The sequence below is a fragment of the Melospiza melodia genome, chromosome Z, assembly GCF_035770615.1.
Source record: "Melospiza melodia melodia isolate bMelMel2 chromosome Z, bMelMel2.pri, whole genome shotgun sequence".
Taxonomy (NCBI): domain Eukaryota; kingdom Metazoa; phylum Chordata; class Aves; order Passeriformes; family Passerellidae; genus Melospiza; species Melospiza melodia.
The window spans coordinates 82,319,731-82,344,258 of record NC_086226.1 but is presented as its reverse complement, the minus strand read 5'-3'; the positions used below and the strand labels follow the sequence as shown (position 1 = coordinate 82,344,258).

Here is a 24,528-nt window from a genome sequence, read left to right as displayed (position 1 = left end):
TGATTCTCAAAGAGTTCAGTCAAGGGAAGAAAGCGCCAGCACTTAAATCATCACACCAGATGCTGACAGCAATGTTGGACTACAGCTGGTGAGAATGGAAACAAAACACAACAACTGGTACGAGTGGAGATTTCCTGCCACACTGCTTTCAATTCCCCAAACTCCTCCACTGCTGGGAAGTCTCTGTTAAGACTGAATGTTAGATTCTCTGCAGCTCTTGGCTGCACGTATCTAAATCTGCCTAACCTCTCCTGCAGCAAGGAGCAGACACTTGCACCCTGAGCGGCACTTTGTTGAGCATGCTCTGCTGAGCCTGGGCAGACCAGGCCACGGACAGTTTGCTCATGGTTGCACAGAGCCTTTTGAATCAGCTGCATCTCTACAAGGGAAGCACACAGCCCAGCTGGTCTATGTGCCAGCCCCTGCATTGCCTGACACGGGCTGGAAGGTGCCAGCTTGCACACTGCAGCACTGTGCCAGGGCACTGATAGCCCTGGAGTGGGATTCTGGGTTTGTGTTTCTTTTTTCCATGAGTTGGACTTTGGTGATCCTTGTGGGTTCCTTTCAGCTCAGGGCATTCTGTGATTTTAGCCACAGCAGGATGGGCCATGGGACACTTGTGCCCATTGATAGTCTCTATTTTAACAGCATACAGGTAATGTTAGGGACACGACAGAGTCCTGCACTTCCAGAGAAACTACTGTATGCAAACAGATTCCAGACTGACTTAGCTGCTGTTAATGCTCACCTGCTGCCCCTATTACCTGTTGGTATTGAAGGTTTCTGCACATTTCTGTGTGAGAAGTGAAGCCCAAGCATCCTTCTGGCAGGTCAGGCACTCCTACCCCGACACAACCTGAAGCAATTGCTCCAAAAAGGCATTATTGCCCTGTGGGAAACAGTGCTTTGCATAAACAAAGGAGGTGCCAAAAACTCTTGTAAGTGCTCCAACTGTGCTCACAAGCCCACCAGCGGCCAGTCTCATCTCTCTGCAAGAGTGCAGGATCAAGATTCTTCCTGCAGCCCCAGGCCAGCCCTGACAGCAGCCCCAGCTGCAGCAGAGCACAGACAGCAGCTGCCTGCACCGAGGGCAGAATTTGTGCCCAGGCATGGCCAGGCTGAGCAGCTGGAGCCCTCTGGCACCAGCAAGCAGAGGTTCCCAGCAAGGCTCCCACAGAGCACAGGCTCCCTGAGATGCCGGAGTCCTCTGCTGGAGAGGTGGCACTCTCCCACTGAGGCGGGCCCAGCACACGAGGAGATCCAGGTGAGAAGCACATCTCATGCCTCAGGCCTGCATTCTTGCTGCAGCATCCCTCTCAGCTGGCAGGGCACAAACACAGTTGTGCTTGCTCTTGGGCGTGAGCCCTTGTGACACCTCTTCCACACCTGCACAGCTCCGCAGGATGGAGACCAGGGCCAGCAAAGGGAGCAGTGAAGGGAGAAGGAGAGTTGGGCTCTGCCTGGCCCTTCTTCCCCCATCACCCTCAGTGAATCCCCCAGAGCACTTATGGCCCAGCAACCTCTCTTGTCCCCAAAACAGGTCCTGACCCCAGTCTCCCACGCACCCACCTGAGGACAGAAGTGTCTTTTGCTCTTTTCTCAGTGCTCGACAAGGATTGTTTAGCCCCACTTCAGAAAGCTCTAACTTTCAGACAGGAGATGCTCAGCACTCCCCAGGATGCGTCAGGCGTCCATCCTGAAACCAGCACTGCTCCCCCGAGCAGCTGCTGCTGGTGCAGTGAAACCAGCCCCACACACAGGCTGGCTGTCAGCCCTGGATGCAGCACGCAGCTTGCCCTGACCAGGGTGCTGCTGCCCTGAAGGCAGACCCTGCTGAGAGCAGGCACCCCACCACGGTCACTCTGTGCGCTCCTGCTGCCCACCTGCACTCTGCGAGCCTGCCCCGGTGCCCCTGAGCAGGCACTTGGCAGGCAGGGCAGCAAGGAGGCTGCCTGGCATCCTGCGCCGCTGGGGCTGCAGCAGCTGCTCGGGCTCCCTGCAGGACAGCCTGCTCCGCGTGCCAGCCTCCAGTAGCATGTCCTCTAACCAAAAGTGAAAGCAACTGATCCCCCACCAAGGCACATCTGCTCCAAGTCCCTGTTACAACGGGGGGAAAAATGACACCTTCAGCTATAAAAACCAATAAAGACTGTCTGATTTGGTTTGCCCCTGTTGCTACCCAGCAAGCTTCCCACTGGGTTAAGTACTGGTGACATCTGCTAATAAAATGTCACGAGTGAGGAGAACAAAAGTGATTACTGAATTATATCAAGTGCTGGGTGCAGCTGGAAGGGCAAGTCCCTCGCACCTCAGCCCCAGGCCGAGGGCAGCCAGGACATCTGCACAGCCAGGGGCTCCAGGAGCGTGTGCAGGGGGCAGAGCACCCGCCTTCCACAGCTGCAGACAAAGGACACAGAGCCCCCCAAAGCCAGGAAATGGCTAAACTGGCTCTGCCGCCCGGGCACCCACATCGGCACACAGGCCAAACTCGGGTGACGTGCTTCTCCTCCTTATATCAGAGGGATGTGTGGCAGGCACAGAGCCTTGGGACTCCTCCAGGAGCACAATGCCCCCACCCAGACCCACGCACAAGGACCCTGTGGTAAGCAGGACAGTAAGGAGGGTGCTATGGATGCTCCTGGGGCTCCCCTCTAAGAGACAAAGATGTTCCTGACTGTGCCTCTCCAAACCTGCAGCCCTGAGCCTATTACAAAAGCAGTTTAAGCAGCCTGCTGAGGACAGCATTATTGTCCGGCCCAAGAGCTCAAACCCCATGACTCATCCTGCCAAACTGAGGGGGGTTGCTTCAGCAATCACATGCACATTCCTGAACGTGAGCAGAGAAAAGCTGAGAAGGTTCTCAGCTCTCCTTCTGGAACTGCTTTTGCTTTCCAACAAAACACTTAATCCTTTTCTCTGCAGTTAAAGCAGTGTCTTCTGACAGACACCCAAAAAATGTCTCTGTGGCAGAGGAGCCATGTGGTATCAGTAGAGACAGCCTGTGTCCTGACCTGGCTGATAAAACGTAAAACTTCTACCCTACCTGCTTTAATGCATACATTTAACCATGCATTTATAACCTGGATTTGGGAAAAAAAAAAAAAAAAAAAAAAAAAAAAGGCATGTGTATAATCACAGAGTTAAGTAACAATGGAATATTTAGCAGGTACCTGAGCACAAAGAGCTTTATGCTTCCACCATCAAATTAGTTCCCATGTGGCTGACATTGGCCCCCCAGCCTCTTGCAGTTTTTCTCCCAGTTCAGTAAATCTGGGTCTGCTCTGCAACCTGACCATTTGTTTCCACCAAAGGATGCACTGGCACTGACCCTGCTTGCACAGCTCAGGCACCCGGCTGCTGATTTCAGCGGTGCGTCCCCCAGGGGATGGGGTGGGTTGGGGGTGTCCCTGCAGCTCCAGCACCACCACCCCTCCCTGCTGCCCCTGCAGCTCCAGCACCACCCCGCCCTGCCTCCAGCAGGGTTTGGGCAGCACGGGGATCTGCACCTGCTCTGCTTGCAGGGCACTGCTGGACCTGCACCAGCAGCAGGAGCTGGGGAACGGGGATGCTCCTCAGCAAGAGGCAGAAGGCTGATTCAGCAGGAAAGGCACTCACCCCTCCTCACGTGCCCTCTGCATCCTCAGCTGAAAAAGCCCCACTGCACTTCTGGCGTCCCCTCTGCTATACAAATTGTGTCCACAGCCATGGCCTCAGTTTCTCTATGTAGGTTCTTCCAAAATGAAAGTAATGCTTTAAACTAAAGGTACTTAAAAAAGACACCAGCAGAGAATTTCTCCTCTTGTACCTTCCACTCCACCTCTGGTGTCTTTCTGTCCAAAACATTGTTTTCAGCGGGATGCAGAACAAAACACCCTGTGGATCTGAGGAGTGTATCAGCAATATCCAACCCCAGCTGGACTGTGCTTACTCCCACCCTTCAAGACTGACAAATGTCCCTGGTGAAGCAAGTCCTGGGAGAAGCAGCACAGCAGATGTCTATGCAGTTAATTTTCTGTCACTTTGCAGATATTTCCTATCTCAGGTGGCCACAGAGTCAAGACAACTGTGTCTCTTCCCCTGTTTGCTGGCAGGAGGGAAAAGTTCCACAGTGTGGAGGAAGGCCTGGCTCCAAACTGCCACAGTGCCATAGCCTTCCATAGCACCTGGAGAAGGTCGGGCATGCGGCCACTGGGCTGTCAGCACGGAGGCAGCACCGGGCCGGGCCCGGGCCTGTCCGTGACCGTGGCGCGCGCCAAGGGGCCGTGCAGAGCGAGCACAGAGCCCAGCCCCAGCGCAGACCCCAGACCCCGGCGCAGACCCCAACCCCAGCGCAGGCCCCAGCCCCAGCGCAGAGCCCAGCCCCAGCGCAGACCCCAGCCCCAGCGCAGGCCCCAGACCCCAGCGCAGACCCCAGACCCCAGCGCAGACCCCAGCCCCAGCGCAGGCCCCAGACCCCAGCGCAGACCCCAACCCCAGCGCAGGCCCCAGCCCCAGCGCAGGCCCCAGACCCCAGCGCAGGCCCCAGCCCCAGCGCAGACCCCAACCCCAGCGCAGACCCCAGACCCCAGCGCAGACCCCAGCCCCAGCGCAGACCCCAACCCCAGCGCAGACCCCAACCCCAGCGCAGGCCCCAGCCCCAGCGCAGACCCCAACCCCAGCGCAGGCCCCAGCCCTCAGCGCCGTGCCGAGCACGGCCCTCCCCAGAGCTGCAGGCCCGCTACCTTCATCCCGCTTGCGCTTGCTGCTCTCGGCGCCCGGTGAGGCGATGCCCAGGATCCCGCTGATGGAGTAGGACGAGCCGGCCGAGTCCGTGCTCACAGAGGACACCTGGGTCACAGATCCCGTGGAGGCTGCAAGGCAAGGACAGGTGCTCAGTCAGCCACCAACGGCCCCCACGGTGTGAGGAGGAGGGCTGGGGCTCAGCTGGCCATCGTGGCCCCTGCAGCTCAGGAAGAGCCCTCGCCCACCCCAGCCATGCCCATCCCCACAGCAGCATGCCACAGCAGTGCAGGGCGGCAGGAGAGGCATGGCCAGCCCTTGCCCCATCACAAGGGGCTGGCTCTGTGTGCTGAGGGACAGCAGATGCTTTTCCTTAGCAGTCAGACGCCCCATGTCACACAAAAGCCCATGGCCTGGGACAGCAGAGGCCCTCCAGGGACACAGCAGGCCAGCGAGGTGGGCAGAGCTTGCTGGGAGCACAGGCATGCAGAGAGAGGAGCTGGCACAGAGGGTACACGGATCAGGACCCTCCTGGGAGCAGGGCACCCTACACCTGCTGCACTGTGCTCTCTGCATCCTGTCAGACCTCACCACTGGCCTCCGACCACGGAGACCTTGCATACCTGCAGCTGCCTAGCCATGGATGGTTGAAAGACCCTGAGGTTCCCAGAAAAATGACCCAAATGCTTTTTGCTTTGGAAGAGCCCTCAGAAAAGGGTCCTGTTTGTGTCCAGCAAGGGCAGTCACTCAGGGGCAGTGTGGATGTGCCAGACTGCACAGCAAACACTGCCCCTGTGATGCTGTGGGTGTCCACGGCTTCACAGGAACAGGCAGAGGAGGGAGCCTGTTCATCAGGTGGTTCCCTGGGGAACCACCATCAGCTCCATCAGCTTACAGGCTGAGCCTGTCTTGCCATGTCCCTGCATCCTATAAGTCCCCACAGACCCCAAGGACAGGATGGGGGTTACACATGTGGGACCACACCAAAGACCCTCAGACAGGACTCACACAGAGCAAAGCCATGTCAGGAATCCATGCTCCCTCTATCAACTCCTGAGAAAAAAGATTCTTCTTCTCTGTTCTTGACTTTTTCAGGAAGAGAAACACTTAAGCCACCACAGTGAGATAAAAGGAGGTTTTCTTCCCCAAGATTGTGTCGGCATTTTCTGGAGAGAAAGGTCTAAGGGCACAGGGTCAGCAGCATGACTCCTCTGACCAGCTGAAAAAGGGCAGCTGGAAAAGGCTGCTCTGTACCTCCCCTCCCTTTCTCCCAGTGCCAGCACACCTTTGCCAAGAGAGAAGCAGCAAGCATCTCACCATATCACAGGTGACAACACAAAGGCAGAGAGGAACTAGGGCCCCCCAGCACTTCCTAGGGAGCAAGGGCTGACCAGTGCCCCGATGGGTCTGATGGAACAGGAACAAGAGGAGAGCAGCCCTGAGCCCTGAGCGAGCCCCTCCCGCATCCCTGCTGCATTGCAGCACACAAACACCCACCCTCCTGACAGAGACACTCGGCCACGAGCGGGGCTGAGGGGTCCCAGCAGCCTGGGGGGCCCCTCGGGGTCACCCTCCACCAGCACCACCTCCTCAGGCTGCAGCATCACTGCTCTGAGGATGAATTAAAAGTTTCACAAAGTTTTGCTACCTCTTCACTCAAGACTGCAAGTGCACAAAGAACTATGGAAGGGATGGTTGATAGATGGAAAAAACACATTCAAAACTACTTACTGACTAATGATGCAGAAAATGTTATGAATAAGTATCCCTTTCTTGATTTATTACTTTAATTATCTGACATTCTATAGACCCCTATTAGTGGGGTTTTTTTGGTTTAGATTTCAATTTTCTGTCTCATGGTGAAAGCTATTTATCATAATAATCAGTAAAATTCAAAACCTTTTAGCAGTATTTATAAAATTCATTTACTATGTTCAGCCCTTGGAGAATGACAAAGAAGGCACATTAGCACGTGTGCTGAAGTGTTTTATGCAGAATTATCTGTCCATAAGAATGATTAAAAGTTCTTCAGAATATTTGTAATCCATTATTATTTTTTAATGTATTTTTAAAAAAGTTTTCCTTACCTATGCTGTGACTGGAAGCCGGGACCTGCTGATTGGGTGGCTGCTGCACCTTGGTCCTTATGATCCTGTGAGTAATGGAGAAACACGACAACTTAGCATTAGCCATGCAATGGCAGGAGGCATTGGACACTATTTTTTCAGTGCAGGACACCGACATCAATACAAAAAATGCCTTTCTGCATATGTTCCCCTCACCACTCACTGAAAGACCAAAGTTTGGCAGGTGGACCCAGTGGCACATTTGTGTCCCCAGCCCCTGCTGTTAGAGTCACCAGGGTGCCATTCCACAGAGTCACAGAATGGTTTGGGGTGGAAGACACAAGAGCTGACAGCAGGTCACCTGTCCGACCTCCCTGCTCAAGCAAGGTCATCCCAGAGCAACCAAACAGGATTGCACCTGCATGGCTCTCAGCATGCTCCAGAGCCTGGTGTTTGGTGGCTTGGAGCACCCAGTCCTCGCTGCCAGGAAAGAGAAACCCACCCTGTGTGGGCAGCCAGCAGGCCAGTGCCCCCTGCCCAGGGAGCCAGAACCTTCTGAGCACAAAGCCCCAGACAGCTGTGGTCTGCAACCCTGGGACACGAGGAGAGGAGAGGAGAGGAGAGGAGAGGAGAGGAGAGGAGAGGAGAGGAGAGGAGAGGAGAGGAGAGGAGAGGAGAGGAGAGGAGAGGAGAGGAGAGGAGAGGAGAGGAGAGGAGAGGAGAGGAGAGGAGAGGAGAGGAGAGGAGAGGAGAGGAGAGGAGAGGAGAGGAGAGGAGAGGAGAGGAGAGGAGAGGAGAGGAGAGGAGAGGAGAGGAGAGGAGAGGAGAGGAGAGGAGAGGAGAGGAGAGGAGAGGAGAGGAGAGGAGAGGAGAGGAGAGGAGAGGAGAGGAGAGGAGAGGAGAGGAGAGGAGAGGAGAGGAGAGGAGAGGAGAGGAGAGGAGAGGAGAGGAGAGGAGAGGAGAGGAGAGGAGAGGAGAGGAGAGGAGAGGAGAGGAGAGGCCATAAGCCCCCCATAAGCAGGCCAGGGACACCCAGCTCCACCGAAGGGAAGGATGCACTGCCTTCCCCTTCCCCTCCCGTCCTTGGAGGAGTCTGATGGAGGCTGCAGAGGTCTGGTCTGTCCACAGGGCCCCTGCCAGCTGCCAGCCCCAGAGTGGAGCTGGTGGGTGCCAGGCACAGCCAGGGGATGGGTGTCAGCCACACACCCAGAGCAGCCAGCCCAGGGAGAGGGGCAGGAGCAGCTGCGACACCCAAGGGACAGAGCCTGCAGGGTCCCACGGCCCACTGAACAGGGCTGCCATGGTGAAGAAAGGGTGTCCAGGGCCTTCTGACACATAAACATCTTTATCTCTGCAGGAATGGAGACTGGAGCACTTGAAAGCTGCTGGACAGCTCTCAGCTGATTTGAGCAAAGCTAATCACAATGATTAATTAAGTCTTAACCGCACAGACTTGATTCTGCTATTGAAGAGTGACCTATTATTAAAATTAATGTTATTAATTAATAATTATTATTATTATTCACTCTTACATGGAGGCAGCAGCTCAGATTTGTCTGCTGGAAGGCCCCCTCAATAGGAGGGATGAGCTGCAGGAGTCCATCCCCATAAACCCCAATGCTCCACAGGAGCAGCATCAGCACCATGGGAGGGAACAATGGAGCCCTGGCACCGTGGGGACAGGGACAGAGAGCACACCTGGCACTGTGGGGACAGGGACAGAGAGCACACCTGGCACCGTGGGGACAGGGACAGAGAGCACACCTGGCACTGTGGGGACAGGGACAGAGAGCACATCCACACTGTGGGGACAGGGACAGAGAGCACACCTGGCACCGTGGGGACAGGGACAGAGAGCACATCCACACTGTGGGGACAGGGACAGAGAGAACACACCTGGCACTGTGGGGACAGGGACAGAGCACACACCTGGCACTGTGGGGACAGGGACAGAGAGCACACCTGGCACCGTGGGGACAGGGACAGAGAGCACACACCTGGCACTGTGGGGACAGGGACAGAGAGCACACCTGGCACCGTGGGGACAGGGACAGAGAGCACATCCACACTGTGGGGACAGGGACAGAGAGAACACACCTGGCACCGTGGGGACAGGGACAGAGAGCACACACCTGGCACTGTGGGGACAGGGACAGAGAGCACACCTGGCACCATGGGGACAGGGACAGAGAGCACACCTGGCACTGTGGGGACAGGGACAGAGAGCACACCTGGCACCGTGGGGACAGGGACAGAGAGCACACCTGGCACTGTGGGGACAGGGACAGAGAGAACACACCTGGCACTGTGGGGACAGGGACAGAGAGAACACACCTGGCACTGTGGGGACAGGGACAGAGCACATCCACACTGTGGGCACAGAGAGCACACACACACCGTGGGCACAGAGAACAGGGAGCCAGCTCAGGGCCTGTCTCCTCCCCATGCAGAAATGCAGCTGCAGCAGGGCAGGAACCACTGAGCGAGAGCAAGGCTTGGGTTTGTGCTGACCGGGCAGCCCCTCATTGGTACCTCAGTGGTGAACAAGGGTTCTGGGGCAGGGGCTGCATCCTTTCCCTCCAGCAAAGCCCCAAAGTACACACTCGGTGTTAAATGTGAGGATAAACCCCACAGACTGATGAAACTGTAGGATTTAGCATTAAAGCCAAGTGTTTGGATGTGAATTTCAGGTTCTTTGTCACATTATTGCTCAGTCTGGGTTTTCACAGTGAGCTCCTAAGCTGGCAAAAACAATTCTCTGGGTAAACAGATTGACTCAAACAGATTGCATGCATTTCTTAAAAGGGATTGCAAACCTTTGAGGAAAGGAGAAGATCTTAGCCAGAGTCACAAGCAGATGAGAAAGAATTAGATTTACAGCCAAAACTTGGTGACAGATCATGAACTGGGTTTCTGAACAAGGGCAGCAGGGGTGTGGGCATTATGAGTGTGGAAGCACACAAGGACACAGCAAGAGGAACACAGAAACTGGCTCAAAATATGACTGGAAGCTACCTAAATCTCCCTTTTAGCTGGAGCTACGACTGCCTTTTCGGTAGTTTTTTGGAGGACATGTGACATTCTCCTACACAAGCAGAAGACTGCTTGTAACAGCCATGCTTCTCTCATGACTCGTTGATGTTAATGGAAGCAGAGCTTTTCCTTAGGTTATTTGATATTTTCCTTTGGTTTTCCTAATGTCTGTAATATTTCTCAAACTCTCCTTAAAGACACCATGCCCACAGAGTTACTGCATGGTGCTCTGGAGCCAGCAAGGCTGCTGCACATGAACTGACCCGTTTTTTCTTTCAATTCCACCAACCCATGAGTCGACATTCAGCCCATCAGGGCAGAGGCTGCACTTTCCCCCAGCGCTGGGGAAGCCACTCCGGCCACTCAAGCGGCAACTCCATGAATGCAAATCAGGTTGGGACAGCCAATAAAGGAATATTGCATCAATTTATTTCACGTCTGGACGCAAATGAGAGATTTTATAGCGAGCTGCATTCAAAGAATTTGCATGCAGTTGCACAAGTGAAAATCACCTCACCGGCGTGGTGAGGAGGAAGCCCAGAACAGAGTGAAAATTAACAAACCCTGCTTGCAAGGGCCGTGGGTGCCCAAAAGCTCTGCTGCTCAAGTATTCATCTCTCACTGTTGCTCTAGCAGGGCTGGAGATGCCACGTAGTATTTTACTGGGTTTTTCCAGCCTTATGCATCACTTGACTCAGGGGGAAACCGTGGCCGCAGAAGGTGTAATGGACAAGGCAGCAGGTCAGAGCCCCTAAAACCAGGCCTTCCATGAGCCCAGCCCTGACTTGCAAAGCCATGGCAAAGCACCCAAACGTGGGACTCAGTCTCCAAATGAGATTCCCCTGCATTTTCACAAAAGCAATTCCAAGCCACTCAAGTTCTCCAAGGCAAAAAGCAGACAGTGGAGGCCCTCAGACGCTACCAGCCGAATTCCCCCATTGATATTCACACTGAACACAGGCCTGGGCCACTGTCAGCAGCACCAATCGGGTGTCAGGTGACAAAATGGAACCTCAGCCCCATGCCTTGGGTCTCTTTCTTACCCAGATGACTGCCACCCTACTCAATGGCCATCTGATCTTCCCCCCTGGGCAAAGCCTGTCCCACCGAACCCTCACCCCACAGAGCAGAGCAGGGCAGAGCAGGGGCTTTGCTCTGCTGCAAACACATAGGGTCATTCCCAGCAAGGTACTCCGACTCACAAACAGGGGAAAGCATGGAAAAGAAGCCAAGGCTGGCAGAAGAACCTGCCCACTCCTGGGAAACCCTCATCACCCGCGGTGCTTCAGCACTCAGGTCAGCCTACAGCTGCTCCCAGGCCCAGGTGCCCTGGGCAAACAGGTGAGGCTGCTTTTCTTACAGACAGCCCCAAACCCCCAGTGCTATCAAAGACAAAGCCCTGGTGACACGGAGCATCCCACCCCAGAGCCACCAGCTTTACCTGTTAATGGAGCTGACGCTGGGCACGGTGTCGTTGTCACACACTCGCTCAGCAAGGAGTCTGTCCCTGATCTCCCAGGCAAACATGGTGGGATTTTGGCGTTTGTACTCTGCAATTTTTTCAACGACTTTGGGTGTGGCGACCTTTGGTTTTGATCCTCCAATCACTCCAGGCTTAATACTCCCGGTTTCATAATACCTGGGACAACATCCAAAACAAAGCTTTGGTTATCACACACAGACAGAGAACATGCTCTGAGATTTATAGAGAACATCATCTCAAGGTAACCAAACCCCAGCAAATCCTGAGATACATCTTCACTTTCACATACACATTTCCTGCCTGTGTGGTTCTTTATCACCTAATAGATTAACTTATAGTAATTGGAATTGGGCCTCAGGATACAATATATATTTTTCTGTAATAGCAAGACAAAAGAAACAACGCAAGATTAAAGGGCATGCTGAGATCCAAAATTAACTGAAAATGTGTGTTATTAATCAGCAGTGCTGGCAATAATAGAAACAAATCACACCAAAGACCACTTTTTGCAGTGGACTCTTTTGTAGCAAATTACTGTTTTTACAGAAATGCTGTCATTAATATCTACTGCTTGTTATGATTCAAAGTGAAATGAAGGCTAGATGTTATATTTTATTTGCACCTCTGGAATAAATACACCAGCATATCTTTTTCCTATTTTACGATTTCAATATGCATATTATGGTTTTAATCGTTCGTATTTTTCAAAATGTATTCTTTTCATCATTATGTTTTCAGTAGTTTCAATAACAAATTTTGAGGGAAAGGGAGCTGCTCATGCTGCGGAGGGGTCCAGCTGAGGCAGGGTTGGTTTCTGTGACCAGCCCTTCCTCGGGTGCAGCATCTTCCCCACTACCAGCAGCTCTGCTGGTGCCACAAAAGGTACCACCTTTCTGGTACCACCCCTCTCCACCCAGAAAAGGTGAAGAATGAGATCCCCAAAGCAATATAAATCTGACCGATGTTCCACATGTACATCGCACGAGATCAGGAGCTTTGGGTAGCTTTGCCGTAACACCTGGCAGCTGGGATCCGGGGGCGCTGCCAGGGTCCCCCTTTAGGGCAGTCCTGCCCACGCTGCGAGGAGCAGCAGCCACACCTCGCGTGCCGAGGGCCAGAACGGAGCCCAGAACGAGACTCTGCTCCTCCGTGCTGCAGCCTGGGCATTCCACACAGGAGGCTCTCTCACAGCCCTCAACTTATTTGCATCTTGTGAATTTTCACATGACCAGGTGAAAAATAAACCCCAACAATGAGCTGCCACCGCAGCTGCCCTAATCCTGCGCCCCCTTTCACACGGAGCAGCCTCTCACCCACCAGGTGCCCACCGAGCTGCGCCTGCAGCAGCCCAGTCACCACTGATCACTGCCCTGCGCCCCCATTCCTACCTCAGGAAAAACTCACAAGCTGGAAGATAAGAATGCTTATTTATGTATTTTCCCTGCAACTGTCTGACACAACCATTATACAAAAAAAAAAAAAAATTTCTCCCATCTTTTGAGCCTGAGCAGAGCACAAACAGTCTGCACAGCCAAAGTCTGCCTCCCTGCCTCCCTGAAACATGCAATCATGTTCATCAGATTTTTGCCTGGCTACCTGCTCTCAGTGTTTCTGGGAGAGCTCTGTGTGCACGGCCTAAAGCTCCTCTTAAGAGACTCACACCAAATTGCTCACATGTGTTCTCAGATACTTTGTGTGCAAATGTTGAACACCAGTCTCCATTGCCATTCATGCAATATCAATAATGGCAAGTGTTGAGTGTTAGAGATGGACTAACCCTCCTTCTGTCCCTAAATGCTGTGAGCTTTAAGGCAGAGGGGGAAAATTTAGCTCCCCTTGCACTTCCATGAGGACATGACAAAATAATGGCAAACATGGCCCATAAACCTTCTAAAAGCTTGCACCTCTTCCCTCAAAACCTTGAGGCTGAGGTTGCTGGCACTGCTTTTTTGAGGAGGATGTAGAACGCAGCCAGGCAACACTACAGATGCTACCAGACAGCAACTCACAATTTTCTGAGATCTAGTCAAAACTGTGGATTTCACAAATGTTTCTTAGCGCTTTCTTGCGACAGAGCAGTCCAGGGCAGCCTGGCCAAGAGGAGCACTCCCAACAGGACAGGGTGCTGTGCCTGTGCAGAGCAGCCACGGCTTTCTCATGGCTGAGCCACGCAGGAGAGCCAGAGAGGGCCCCTGCCACGCAGGGCTGCAGCTGTGCTGGGCTCGCTGGAGTGCTCAGAGCAGCCAGCCCTGCCCTCTGTGAGCCTCTGCCCGCTCTCATGGCTCAGCCCAGGCACAGGGGAGCCCCCACAAGGTGCACTCACCCCAAGGGAGGCACAGGATTGAGCCCACATCCCTCCCTGCACCACCCTGGGGACACGTGGGGACAGTCCTTACCCTGCCCTGGGTCACAGGCATCCCCCTCCTCTCCCCGGCAATGGAGCTGGGCGCAGTCGTGTTGTACTGCACTAAACTGCACAGTCACAGAGCCTGCAGGGTGCATGGCTCCAGCATTTCTGACTCCCATCCTCATTTTAAGGGCAGGGATTGCTGCAGCCAGCACTGTTCCGTGTGCACCAGGTCAGGGCCTTTTGCTCCAGAGAGCTGCAAAGGTGGGGTGGGCACCACCACAGCACCCTTCTCTGAGGGTTAAGAGCTTCACTTGCCCTGCAACAGCTGGTTACCTGCCTCTGGATGGATTTTTTAAACTGCATCTAGTACTGAAAAATTCCGATAATAAAATTCCAAACGCAAGGATCTATCTTAAGGATTCCCACTTTTCACATACATGCACACATGCAAGAAAACATACACACGCAGAGATGCAATTACAGAGACATTTTACCCACTGTAATTATTAGTTAAGAAAATAATGAGCTATGAAATTCCAATTTATTGCTGACAACTTTAATGACAGAGCTCTGGAACCTCACTCTGAGCTCCATAGTGCAAATATACCTAACAGCAGACCTAACTGCCAGGAGTAAAACCATCCGGCTTCGGCCTGGTGGATGAACACATTGCCTGTTTCCAAGCTGTGTGTTAGTTTGATGGGATTGGTGGCAGCTCCAGTGCCACAGTGAGCACCACCAGCCAAACCACAGCAGCCAGGCAGGAGCTGTAGCTGAGTGAAACAGCCCGTGGTGGGCAGCACAAAGCCCATGGGAAGCTCTCCTCCCTCACCAGCTCAAGGCGCACGTAGGCTGCAGGGAAGGCACATCCCTGCGAGGAGGGAGCCGAGGGGGAGCGCCGAGGGCAGCCCCAGCGCTGGAGCTGCTGCTCGCCAGCTGGGGCAGGCAGAGGGAGAGGGCTGTGTGGAGAACAGCAACAAAACTGTGCAAAACTGGCACCCGCGATCCTGACAGACCTGGACACTGACACTGATCGATCAACACACCCCCTGTGTGCTGCTATAAATTAAATGCCTTCAATTGTCTTTGCAGCTATGCTATGTTTGTAAGGAACCGGAAAACAATTTAAAATAAAAATAGTAAAATGCTAAACAATGAAATTAACTGTGAAATCACAACAAACAACTCAATAATAACTTTTCCAGATCATAAAGAAAAACACTTTTAAAAAATCCCCTTAATATAAGTTGCCCGAGTCTGTAAGAATACCTGGGGTTCAAAACCATTTAAAAATGGTAATTTACACAAATTAAGTTTAGGTTTGCACAGAAGATTAAGGAATCAAAAAGGGAAAAAGCAAGCTTGGAATTTTTTAGCTGAATTTACGCCAAATTTTAAGCAGCATCAGGAAATAATATTAATTCAGAGTTTAATATCCTGTTGCCATAGTGTTTGGAGCAGCTTTTGGCCGAACAGAGAGCTACTCCCAAAGTAGACAAAATACCTTTAAGAGGGTTACTAGTTACTCATGGTGTTCAGCTCTCCCTTAATCCAGTAGAAGACTGGAAAAATATGTTTGATTATAAACAGTGGGATAGATTGCAGAATAGCTTGCATGAACGCACGTGCTGATGAAATATATCATGATAACATTGTTTAAAAGGAGTTCTACTCAGGAAGCAAAACAAGTAATTTCCACAACTTCTACTTTTTCTTCACATTTTGCTGAATATGAGTCCCAGATTTCCCTTCCTGTTCAGAGCAGACAGGTGCAGGATATACACTGTGTATATCTATATCTATATATATATACAGAAAATACTCATGGCATTCTGCACTTTGCGTCAGGATTAGAAGCTGTAACAGGGGCTAACAAGACCCACGGATATTGGCTGTTTCTTTGCAGATCCGACACACGAAACACGACTCCTCGGGAAGCCGCTCCCCTCCCCGTTTGTTTGCAGCCCCTGGCCCTGGGGCCGGCCCCGACACTTGTGACGGGCGCGGGAGGATTCGCCGTCCCCTTTACCTGCCGAGGATTTTGCTGACACAGCCGTGGCTGACGCGGAGCTGCCGGGAGATGTCACACGGCCGGACCCCTTGGTGGGCGAGCTCCACGATCCTTTGGCGAACGACATCGGGGAGAGGGCGGCCGTTCACGAAAACACCCCCCAGCTGATTCACGCCTCCGTGTCCTGCAACACACGGGCGGGGGAGAAGGGCAGCACAAGAGCGGTGAGAGTTCCGGCCGTCCCGGCAGGGCAGCGCCTCCCCCGAACCGCCCCCCAGAACCGGCCCGGTTCCCCGCAGCCCCGCGCAGGGGCCCTCGGCGCCGCAATGGATCGGGCACGGGCAGCGCTCGGTGCCGCCCGGAGCGGTGCCAGGCCCGGAGCCGGCCCGGGCAGCGGAGGCTCCTCGGAGCCACAAATGGGGCTGGGGGCTCCCTCAGCCCACCTACTGCCTCTGCCTAAGCACAGAGACACCTGAAATTAAACACGCCGTGTTTCGGCTCTGGCTTTCCCCAGATGCCTTGAATTAATCAGGTGGGGGAAGGGGAAAAGAGAGAGAGAAAGAGAAAAAAGGGGAGGGAATGAGAGGCAGAGAGATAGAAAGACAGAAAGAAATAGAAAGAAAGAGAGAAAGAAAGAGAAATACAGGAAAGAAAGAAAAAGACAGAAAGAAAGAAAAGACAGAGAGAAGAGAGAAGAGAGAAGAAAGAGAGAAAGAAAGAGAGAAAGAGAGAAGAGAAAGAGAGAAGAGAGAGAAAGAGAGAGAAAGAGAGAAAGAGAGAAAGAGAGAAAGAGAGAAAGAAGGAGAAGAGAGAAAGATGAGAAAGAGAGAAAGAGAGAAAGAGAAGAAAGAGAGAAAGAAGAGAAAGGAGAGAAAGAGAGAAAGAGAGAAAGAGAGAAGAGAGAGAGAGAGAAAGAGAGAAAGATGAGAAAGAGAGAAAGAGAGAAAGAGAGAAAGAGAGAAAGAAAGAAAGAAAGAAGAAGAAAGAAAGAAAGAAAGAAAGAAAGAAAGAAAGAAAGAAAGAAAGAAAGAAAGAAAGAAAGAAAGAAAGAAAGAAAGAAAGAAAGAAAAGAAAGATTCTGCTCTCTTGGCTGATGCTGTGACCCCACAAATAAAACATGAACACTTGGGCAAGCCCAGCGTATGACTCCTTTTTGAGCAGATTTTCACTGTTCACGTTTAACAAAGTGAATTATATATCTGATGGGATCCAGGACCCACTTGGAGGAAGAGCAGTGAAGCTGTGTCAACCCCATGAAGACACATTAATCCCCCGTACCAGAAGGTAATATAATTAACCCTTATGTTGTTATTCATCCGACTACTTATATTACAGAGGATAGAGAAGCTAAAAACAAGCCATAGACATAGTACAGATGCCAATTCTGGAACAAAAGTAATACAGAAAATGTCTCTGTTTAAGCAGGATCGGAAGTCTACTGACTAAGCTGGCAAGCCAAATGCCTCAGTGTTTAAAAAAAATTATACAGCACTATTTTTATTTAACCTTGTCACTTCACTATTGACAAACTGCCGTCAAACTTCCTCAAGCACCTTTTACCATTGTAAGGGCACGTAATGAACCCGCATGAAAGAGGCGATGTTCAGGGCTGCGGCGAGCAGAGCGGAGCCTGCTGTGCCCTCAGCGGAGCGGGAGAGGCGGACTGTGCCGCGGCCTCGCTGCGCGCCCGGGAGCGCACACCGGCGCTGGGAGCCTGCCCGGGACACCGAGACTGGGTGAGACGGCTCTGCGGCCGCCGAGGCCAACGGGACCTGCCCGCAACGAGACCTCCGCCCCGCAGGGCTCTGAGTGCGAGGAACCGCGCACAGGTTGAGTGGGAAGGTCCTGAAGTGGCGGCGGTCCGGGTGGTCCGGCAGGGGGGAGAGAAAGGAGGAAGGAAAGGAAGGAAAGGAAGGAAAGGAAGGGAAAGGAAGGAAAGGAAGGAAAGGAAGGAAAGGAAGGAAAGGAAGGAAAGGAAGGAAAGGAAGGAAAGGAAGGAAGGAAGGAAGGAAGGAAGGAAGGAAGGAAGGAAGGAAGGAAGGAAGGAAGGAAGGAAGGAAGGAAGGAAGGAAGGAAGGAAGGAAGGAAGGAAGGAAGGAAGGAAGGAAGGAAGGAAGGAAGGAAGGAAGGAAGGAAGGAAGTTAGAGAAAAATAAAAATAAACAAAAAGAAAGGGAAAGAACAGGAAGAAGATGGTAGAGAAGGCGTCATTAAGACGTGCCTTCCTCAAGGAAGGGGCGACTCTACCCCTGGAGCCCGTCCCCAGTCCCCGGAGGCCGGCGGGAACCGGGCCTGCCCAGGCCGGGAGCATCGACCCTCCAGGCGCCGGAAACAAAGGCTGAGGCCCCGGCCGCCCCTTGCTCAACCTGCCCCAGCCCCGGGCAGCGGGGCCTCCCCGCCGGGGCCGCGCTCCCCGGCAGCTGCGGACCGGGGGTCCCGTCGGGCCGGGGGCTGCGGGAGCGGCGGGGAAGCCGAGCTCCGCCCGCGCCTCGGTGCGGGATGAGGCGGCCGCCCCTGCCCCGCGCAGGGAGGGGGGACGGGCAGAGACTCGGGGCTGTTTCGGGAGCGGGAGCCGCGAGGAGCGCTCCGCGGGCCCGACCCAGAGCCGCGGCGCAGCCGGGCGGGCAGCGGGGGAAGCGAAGGGAGCCCGTCCCGGGGAGCCGCCGAGCCAGCGGGTCGGGGCCGCTCCGGCCGTGCCCGGCCCGCCTCGCCGTCCCCGCGTAGCCCGGACGGAGGCGGCCGGCGGCTCTGCCCACGCGGGACGAGGAAGCAGCGGGGACCGGCGCCAGGAGGTACCGAAATCTCGCTCCGGACTGCCCCGGCCACCGTTCCCCGCGGCCGTGCTGCCCCCTCGCTCCTTCCGCTGCGGCCGGCTCCCCGTCCTCCTCTGCTTTTTTTTTAATGGGGTCCAGACCCCACGTCCACCCTCACGCCCCCGAGGAGTCGCGGGTCCGGAGATCGCTTGGCAGCAAATGACCTCGGAGGCTTCCCGGCCGCGGTCCGGACCGGAAAAAAAGGCACGGGCGTTTTGGTTTTATTCCTTCTGTTTGCCCAGAAATTCCTGAGGACGGCATGGATTTTCCAGAGCCGCGAGTGCCGGCAGAGGCGCGGCTGAAACCCGCCGCGGCCGCTGCCGCCTGGGCTGTCCGGCCCGCGCTCCGTGGGCTCCCGTGGGCTCCCGTGGGCTCCCGTGGGCTCCCGTGGGCTCCCGTGGGCTCCCGTGGGCTCCCGTGGGCTCCCGTGGCCTGCGTGCCCGCCCGCAGCCCGGCGGGGACTCCGCGCCCGCCCCCCAGCCCGCCCCGCACCGCGCGCTTCCCGACCCCAAAGTTCGCCTTTGACAAAAAGCGATTCGGTTTGATGCTGGCAGAGAAATGAATAAGCGCGGAGGTCGAGCGCTTCGCTGCCTGAGAGGGAAAGTACGATTTAACGGGGGCTGCAGAGCGCCAGCGTCCCAGCCCCGCACGACCCCAGAAACGGAGCGGCGGCAAGAGGGGACGGGAAATGGGCCGGGAAATGGGCGAGCGCGGAGAGGACAAGGGAGAGAGGGAGGGAATCTGCAGCTCCGGAGCTCGGTGGTTTATTTTGCAAACAAATTTCTTTGAGCCGAAAGGCTGCGGTGCACCGGGAAATGAGATTAGTTCTACCTTAAATTCCCTCGCAATCTCTCGCCGTAATGCAGCGTTTAACTCGCCGTGAGAGAAGATGTCATTTCACATAACACTGTGCTAATGGATAAGTCTTCCCCGACCTCTCAAGCACAACAAATCTCGGGCGAACCCATCGCGCACGACCTGTTAACTTCACCGGCTGCCCGCTCCGCCGCCCCACGCCGCGATCGTGACGCCATTCTTCGGGGTTTAAAAAGACAAAAATCTTCCCTGCAGCCCAGCTCCTCGCATTTCGCATCAGTTCAATTTGTTCGGGGTTTGGGGGGACTTCTATTTGTTTGTTTAGGGGTTTTAGTTCTTGAGGGTTTGTTTTTGGTTTTTGGGGTTTTTTTCTTTATTTCCAATTAACGAATTTCAAAATGTTGAAAAAAAGAAAGAATATCGTGCAGCAAACTTTTCCGTTCGTCGGAAATACCTGGCGGCTTTTCCCCCGGATATTTGATTTACGGAGAGAAACAAGCATACGCACATACATGTAACATCTGTGTATTCATCCATGTACACCAGCGCGCGTCCGTATGTACTGATGGCTGTGCCTACGTCCAGAGACGTGTTTATACATCCATCCGCACAGACGCACACACGCGCGGTGACATCGGCTCTCTCTCCGCGGGAAAGCAGCCCCGCACCGGCCGCTCCCGCAGCCCCCCGGCACCGGCACCCCGCTCCCGCCGGGGCCGAAGGTGGGCGGGCAGCCCGGCCCGGCCCGGCCCGGCCGCGGACGGAGAGGATCGCGCGGAGCCCGTCGCGCCCGCTCAGACAAGTTGAAGGGCAGGCACTTACTGTGCATCGCTGCGAACGGGTCGTGCTTACAGTGTATTTCCATCGGAGCGGTCCGGGGCCGGGCCACCTCGCTGAGCTGATCTCGATTCGCCGGCGGCGCTCGGGTTTCGGGCTGAGGGAGGGAGCCCGCGAAAAAGGACGGAGACCGACCAGAACCGAACAAACAAATAGAAAAAACCCAAACCAACGCATAAAACAAAACAAGCCAAAAAACCAAAAACAACAACAGCAAAAAAAAAAAAATCAAACCGAACGAAAAACGAAACAAAAAAAAAAAAAAGAAAAAAAGAAAAAAAGGGGAAAAAAAGGGAAAAAAGAAAGACAACCAAAAAGGGGTGAAAACTAAAATAGAACAAAATCCCTCAAAAAGCGAAGAGTCCTGCCGCGTGACGGGTCGCGGTATCCAAGAGCGCTGGTCGAACGCAGCTCCCGAGCCGCTCGCAGCCTCCGGAGGCTCCGTCGGGGGGGCGCGGAGCGGCCGCCCCGGGCTCAGCCCCCGGCCTCAGCCGCTCCGCGGGCGGCTGCCGATGCGCAGCACCCGCCGCCGGGCTCCGGGGCGTTACTGGGCGCGGAGAGGGGCGAGCGCCTCTGTCCGGCGGACCGGAGCCCAGCGCTGCCCGCCCGACGGCTCTTTGTGCTGGCGGTGCCGGCGGCTGCGCGGCGGCGGCGGCGGCCGAGGCGGGCGGCGGCGGGGGCGGGCGCCCCGTCCGCGGGGCTCGGTCCCGGGGCGGCGGCGCTGCTCCGCCTGTGCCGCCCCCCGCCGCGCCGCTCGCAGCAACTCGCGGCGCCGGGCGGGGCGGCGGCGGTGGGCGAGGGGAGCGGCGGGGGAAGGTGTGCGAGAGGGCGGGGAGCGTGAATGGGGGCCGGGCTCGCCGCGGCCCCGCGGGACCGGGCCGCCCCGTCAGCGGCCGCCGTCCGACCCGGGGCGCCGGCGCGGCGCGACCATCGCTGCCCGCCCGCCGGGGCCGCGGCGCCCCCTCCCCTCTGTGCGTCCGTCCGTCCCTCCCCTCGCCCGCCGTGGGCCGCCGGGGCGGCGGCGCCTGGCTGGCTCGGGCGGTGCGCCCGGCGCGCTGCCGGCCGCCGGCGGCCGCGGGGGTTGTGGCGGGCGGCGGGGGCGGGGCGGGGCCGGCGGGGGCGGGGCCGGGCGCGGCGGGGGGGCGCGGGACCGGCCCCGCCCCGCGGCCCCGCGGCCCGCGCAGCGCGCGCGGAGGGGGCGGCGGGCGGCGCTTCAGCACCGCGCGGGCGGACAGCGGCGGGGGCGGGGCCTGCCCGTCACTCAGCGCCGCGGCCAATCGCAAAGTTAACCTGCCGGCGTCCCGCATTGGCCGCCGAGCGCCGGCGCTGCCTATTGGCGGGCCGCGAGCCAATAAAGAGTGGGGGCGTGGCCGCGGGGCGGCGGGGGCGCAGCCACTCGTGACTGAGCCGTGGGTGGGTCCCGCTGGGGTGCGGGCCGGGACCTTCGACGGCCCGGCCCGTGCGTCCGACGCCGCTCCCCGTGGCCGTTGGTCTCCCCGACGCCCGGACGGCGCGTGTCGGGTCCGTGGGTCCCGGCACCCGTGGGAGCCCGGGCCGAGGCCGCGGTCAGGGAGGTTCTCGGCCGGCTCGTCCTGCCCGTGGTCGCGCCGGGGCTCGGCGGCGCCGCGCCCAGCAGCAGCGAGATCCCCCTCAGGCCGCCGCGCCCGCGGGTCTCGCCCCACGGCGGTGCTGCCCCGGCCGAGCCCCTGACGGAGGCCCGGGCATTCTGCCTCGCCTCACGGTGACCCTGGCGGCGGGGCACAGCCCGCTGCACCGGCGGCCTGCCCTCGGCCCCGCCGCCCGCATGTTCTCCCACGGGGATCTTTGTGGGGACGAGGGTGCGGGAGAGCTCAGCCCCAGCCGGGGCGAGACCTTCCGGCCCCGCTGAACCCTTCAGGTCACGGCGGCAGCTCGGCCGTGCCCCGGCCCGTCCTTGGGCCGCGCGGGGCCGGTATCCGCCGCCGACGGGCGGGCGCGGGCCGAGTTTTCGTTGAAGTCGAAACTGCGGGGCGCGGCCGAGGCGCAGCGCGGAGCCGGCACGGAGTCCGGCCGAAGCACGGCGAGGGCCGATCCCCGCGCAGCCCCGCAGCCCAGCCCGGGCCGTCGGGCGGCTCCCCCTGCTGCCGCTCGGCTCGGGGCGGCCGTCGGGGACGGCGGGCATGCTGGGCCCGGCGCGGAGGGGACGAGCGGGCAGGCAAGACGGGCTCACATCCTGCCCGGCCCCCGTTCCTGCCGTGACCCCCCCGTCCTCCTCCTGCTTGTCGCTCACCCGGTACCGAGGTGAAGCCCCCTCGGCCCTGCTCTCTCCAGGGGCCAGAGGCGCAGAGGCTTTGGAGCGCCTTGTCACGGGCCCCGGCCCGTCCTCGTCATCCTGCCCGGCCCAGGCAGCGCTGTCCGTGCTGCTGCCCCTGCGGCCACCCCCGCTCCCGGCCGCCTCCGCCGCGCCATGAAATGCTTTATCGATTAAACGATTATTCAGGCGATTTAACTAATAAAAGGCCCCATCGATCGCTTCGAAATTGCATTCCGCCACCGAGCCGCCAGGCCGCCTCCGCGCCCTCCGCCGCCCGCGGGGACGCCGTGACGGGGCTCCGCAGGCTCCGGCCATGCCCGGTGCCTGTGCCGCTGCCCGCCTGGCCGCAGCCCGGGGCACACGGACACCAGGGTGCCTCTCCACGGCCGGCGGAGCCCTCGGCAGCCCGCCGCCGCCCCGACGGGCTCGGGGGAGCTGCTCCCACCCCGCCCCGTCCGCCTCGCGTCCCCGCTCACGCGGGCTCACCCCCCCTGTCCGCGGAGCCGCCGGGCTCCCCGCAGCCCCCGGCCCGAGTCCCACCTGTGCGGCCGGCTCGGGGTGTCGCGTAGGTTTTCTCCAGCTCCATTCCGGCTCTTCAGGACTTGGGGAAACGGAGGCAAGAAAAAGTTTGCACGTCGTTTTGCAACCTCTTCCTTTTCCCTCTTTCTTTTTTTCTTTTCTTTTAATTGTTTTGTATTCTTTTCTCTTTTGTTGTATTTTCCGTTTTCCCTTTCCTCCTTTCTGTTTTCTTGTCTTTTCTTGTCTTTTCTTCTTTATTTTCTTTTTTTCCCTTCTTTCTTTTCTTTATTTTCCTTCTTTATTTTTTCTCTTTTTTTCCTTTCCTTTTTTTTTTTTTTTTTTTTTTTTTTTTGGTGAGGGGCTCTCTCAGGTTGGAATAATTCAACTCTTCCGCTCCCCGCCGAGCTTTTGCAGCTGATCACTGAGCTGAAACTAAACGTTTTAGGTGGAAAAAAGCCTCTGAAGGAACCGTGAAATGATTAAGAAACTAAAGAGCTCCTCGCCATGTGAGATCATGTCCTGTTCTCTAAAACATCACAAGATGTCCCCAGACGCAGCCAAAACCCAGGAAAACTCTGACATGTTCTGTAGCAGGAATCAAAGTTTGCTCGCAACCGGCCGCCCCCCGAGCGCTCCGCCGCCCCGGCAGCGGCGGCGGCACCTGCCCGTTCTGCCTCCGCTGCCCCAGCCTGTCACCAACTTTTCAGCAGACCGACTTCCCCTTCCCGGGCCGGGGTGACGCTGCCGCCCCCGGGGCAGTGCTCCCCGCCGGGCCGGGCTGCCGCAGGGGCGGGACAGGGAGCCGTCTGCGGGAGAGAGCCCCGCATCCCTCCGGGCCTGCCCTGCCCCGCGCCCCTCGCCCAGGGACAGCCCCCGCACTGCGCCGGGGACCGGGGAGCAGCGACCCAGTGGAAGCGCGGGGGCCCTGGCAGGATTTTCCCGGCCCGGGGGGCTTCACTCCGGCTTCCTCCCCCCGTACCTCCCGTTCACGTGGCGGATGCAGACCCATGGCCGCGAGTGAGGGTGGGGAGAGTTAAAGGGAAAAAAATCACGCGGCTTCGACCGTTCCCAAGTTTACTGGTTTATTTTTCAGCAAAACGACTGTGGGGGAAAGCTGGAAATAGCGGCCTTTCCCAAAGGCTAAAACAAATTTCGGCCCCAAGCGCGGCAGGCAGTCCCGCTTCCCGCGCCCTCCGGCGCCTGCAGCCCCTCTCCTGCGGAACCCGCCGCGACACGGAACCGATCCGCTGGCGTGGGCGCAGGTGGGCTCCGCTCTCCTCCCCTGCCCGAGCTTCCCCCTCCGGCCCACGGCCGCCGTGATGTCGAGCAAGGGGCAGCGGGGCTCGGGAGCGGGGACACGGCCGGTGCCCGTGCGCGGAGCGGCCCGGGGAGCCCCGCTCCGGGTGCTGCCGCTCCGGGCGATGTGCCGGGGGTAGAGACGCGAGGCCGACGAAGGGGCTCTCTCCCGCTGACTCGCCCGGCACAGCCTTGCCACCCCCACACGCCGGCCCCGCTGAGCGCTAACCGGGACACAGCTCTGTTTCCAAATTCTGTCTCTTCCCTCCCGGCCATCCTTCTGCCTTCGTCGC

At 57.0% G+C, this 24,528-nt stretch overlaps 1 protein-coding gene across 2 annotated transcripts in view; it reads right to left on the bottom strand.

Moving 5' to 3' along the window:
• Positions 1–23,136, bottom strand: part of PAX5 (paired box 5) — a 128,477-nt gene extending 105,341 nt beyond the window's left edge. For both annotated transcript variants that reach the window (XM_063179815.1, XM_063179816.1), the window contains exons 1-5: positions 22,961–23,136; positions 15,681–15,846; positions 11,260–11,457; positions 6,807–6,871; positions 4,722–4,850 (exon numbers count right to left, since the gene is read on the bottom strand). In XM_063179815.1, the coding sequence (XP_063035885.1) occupies positions 4,722–4,850; positions 6,807–6,871; positions 11,260–11,457; positions 15,681–15,846; positions 22,961–23,006 (604 nt within the window). In that variant the 5' untranslated portion in view covers positions 23,007–23,136. The remainder of the gene's footprint in view (positions 1–4,721; positions 4,851–6,806; positions 6,872–11,259; positions 11,458–15,680; positions 15,847–22,960) is intronic.
• Positions 23,137–24,528: the final 1,392 nt, after the last annotated feature.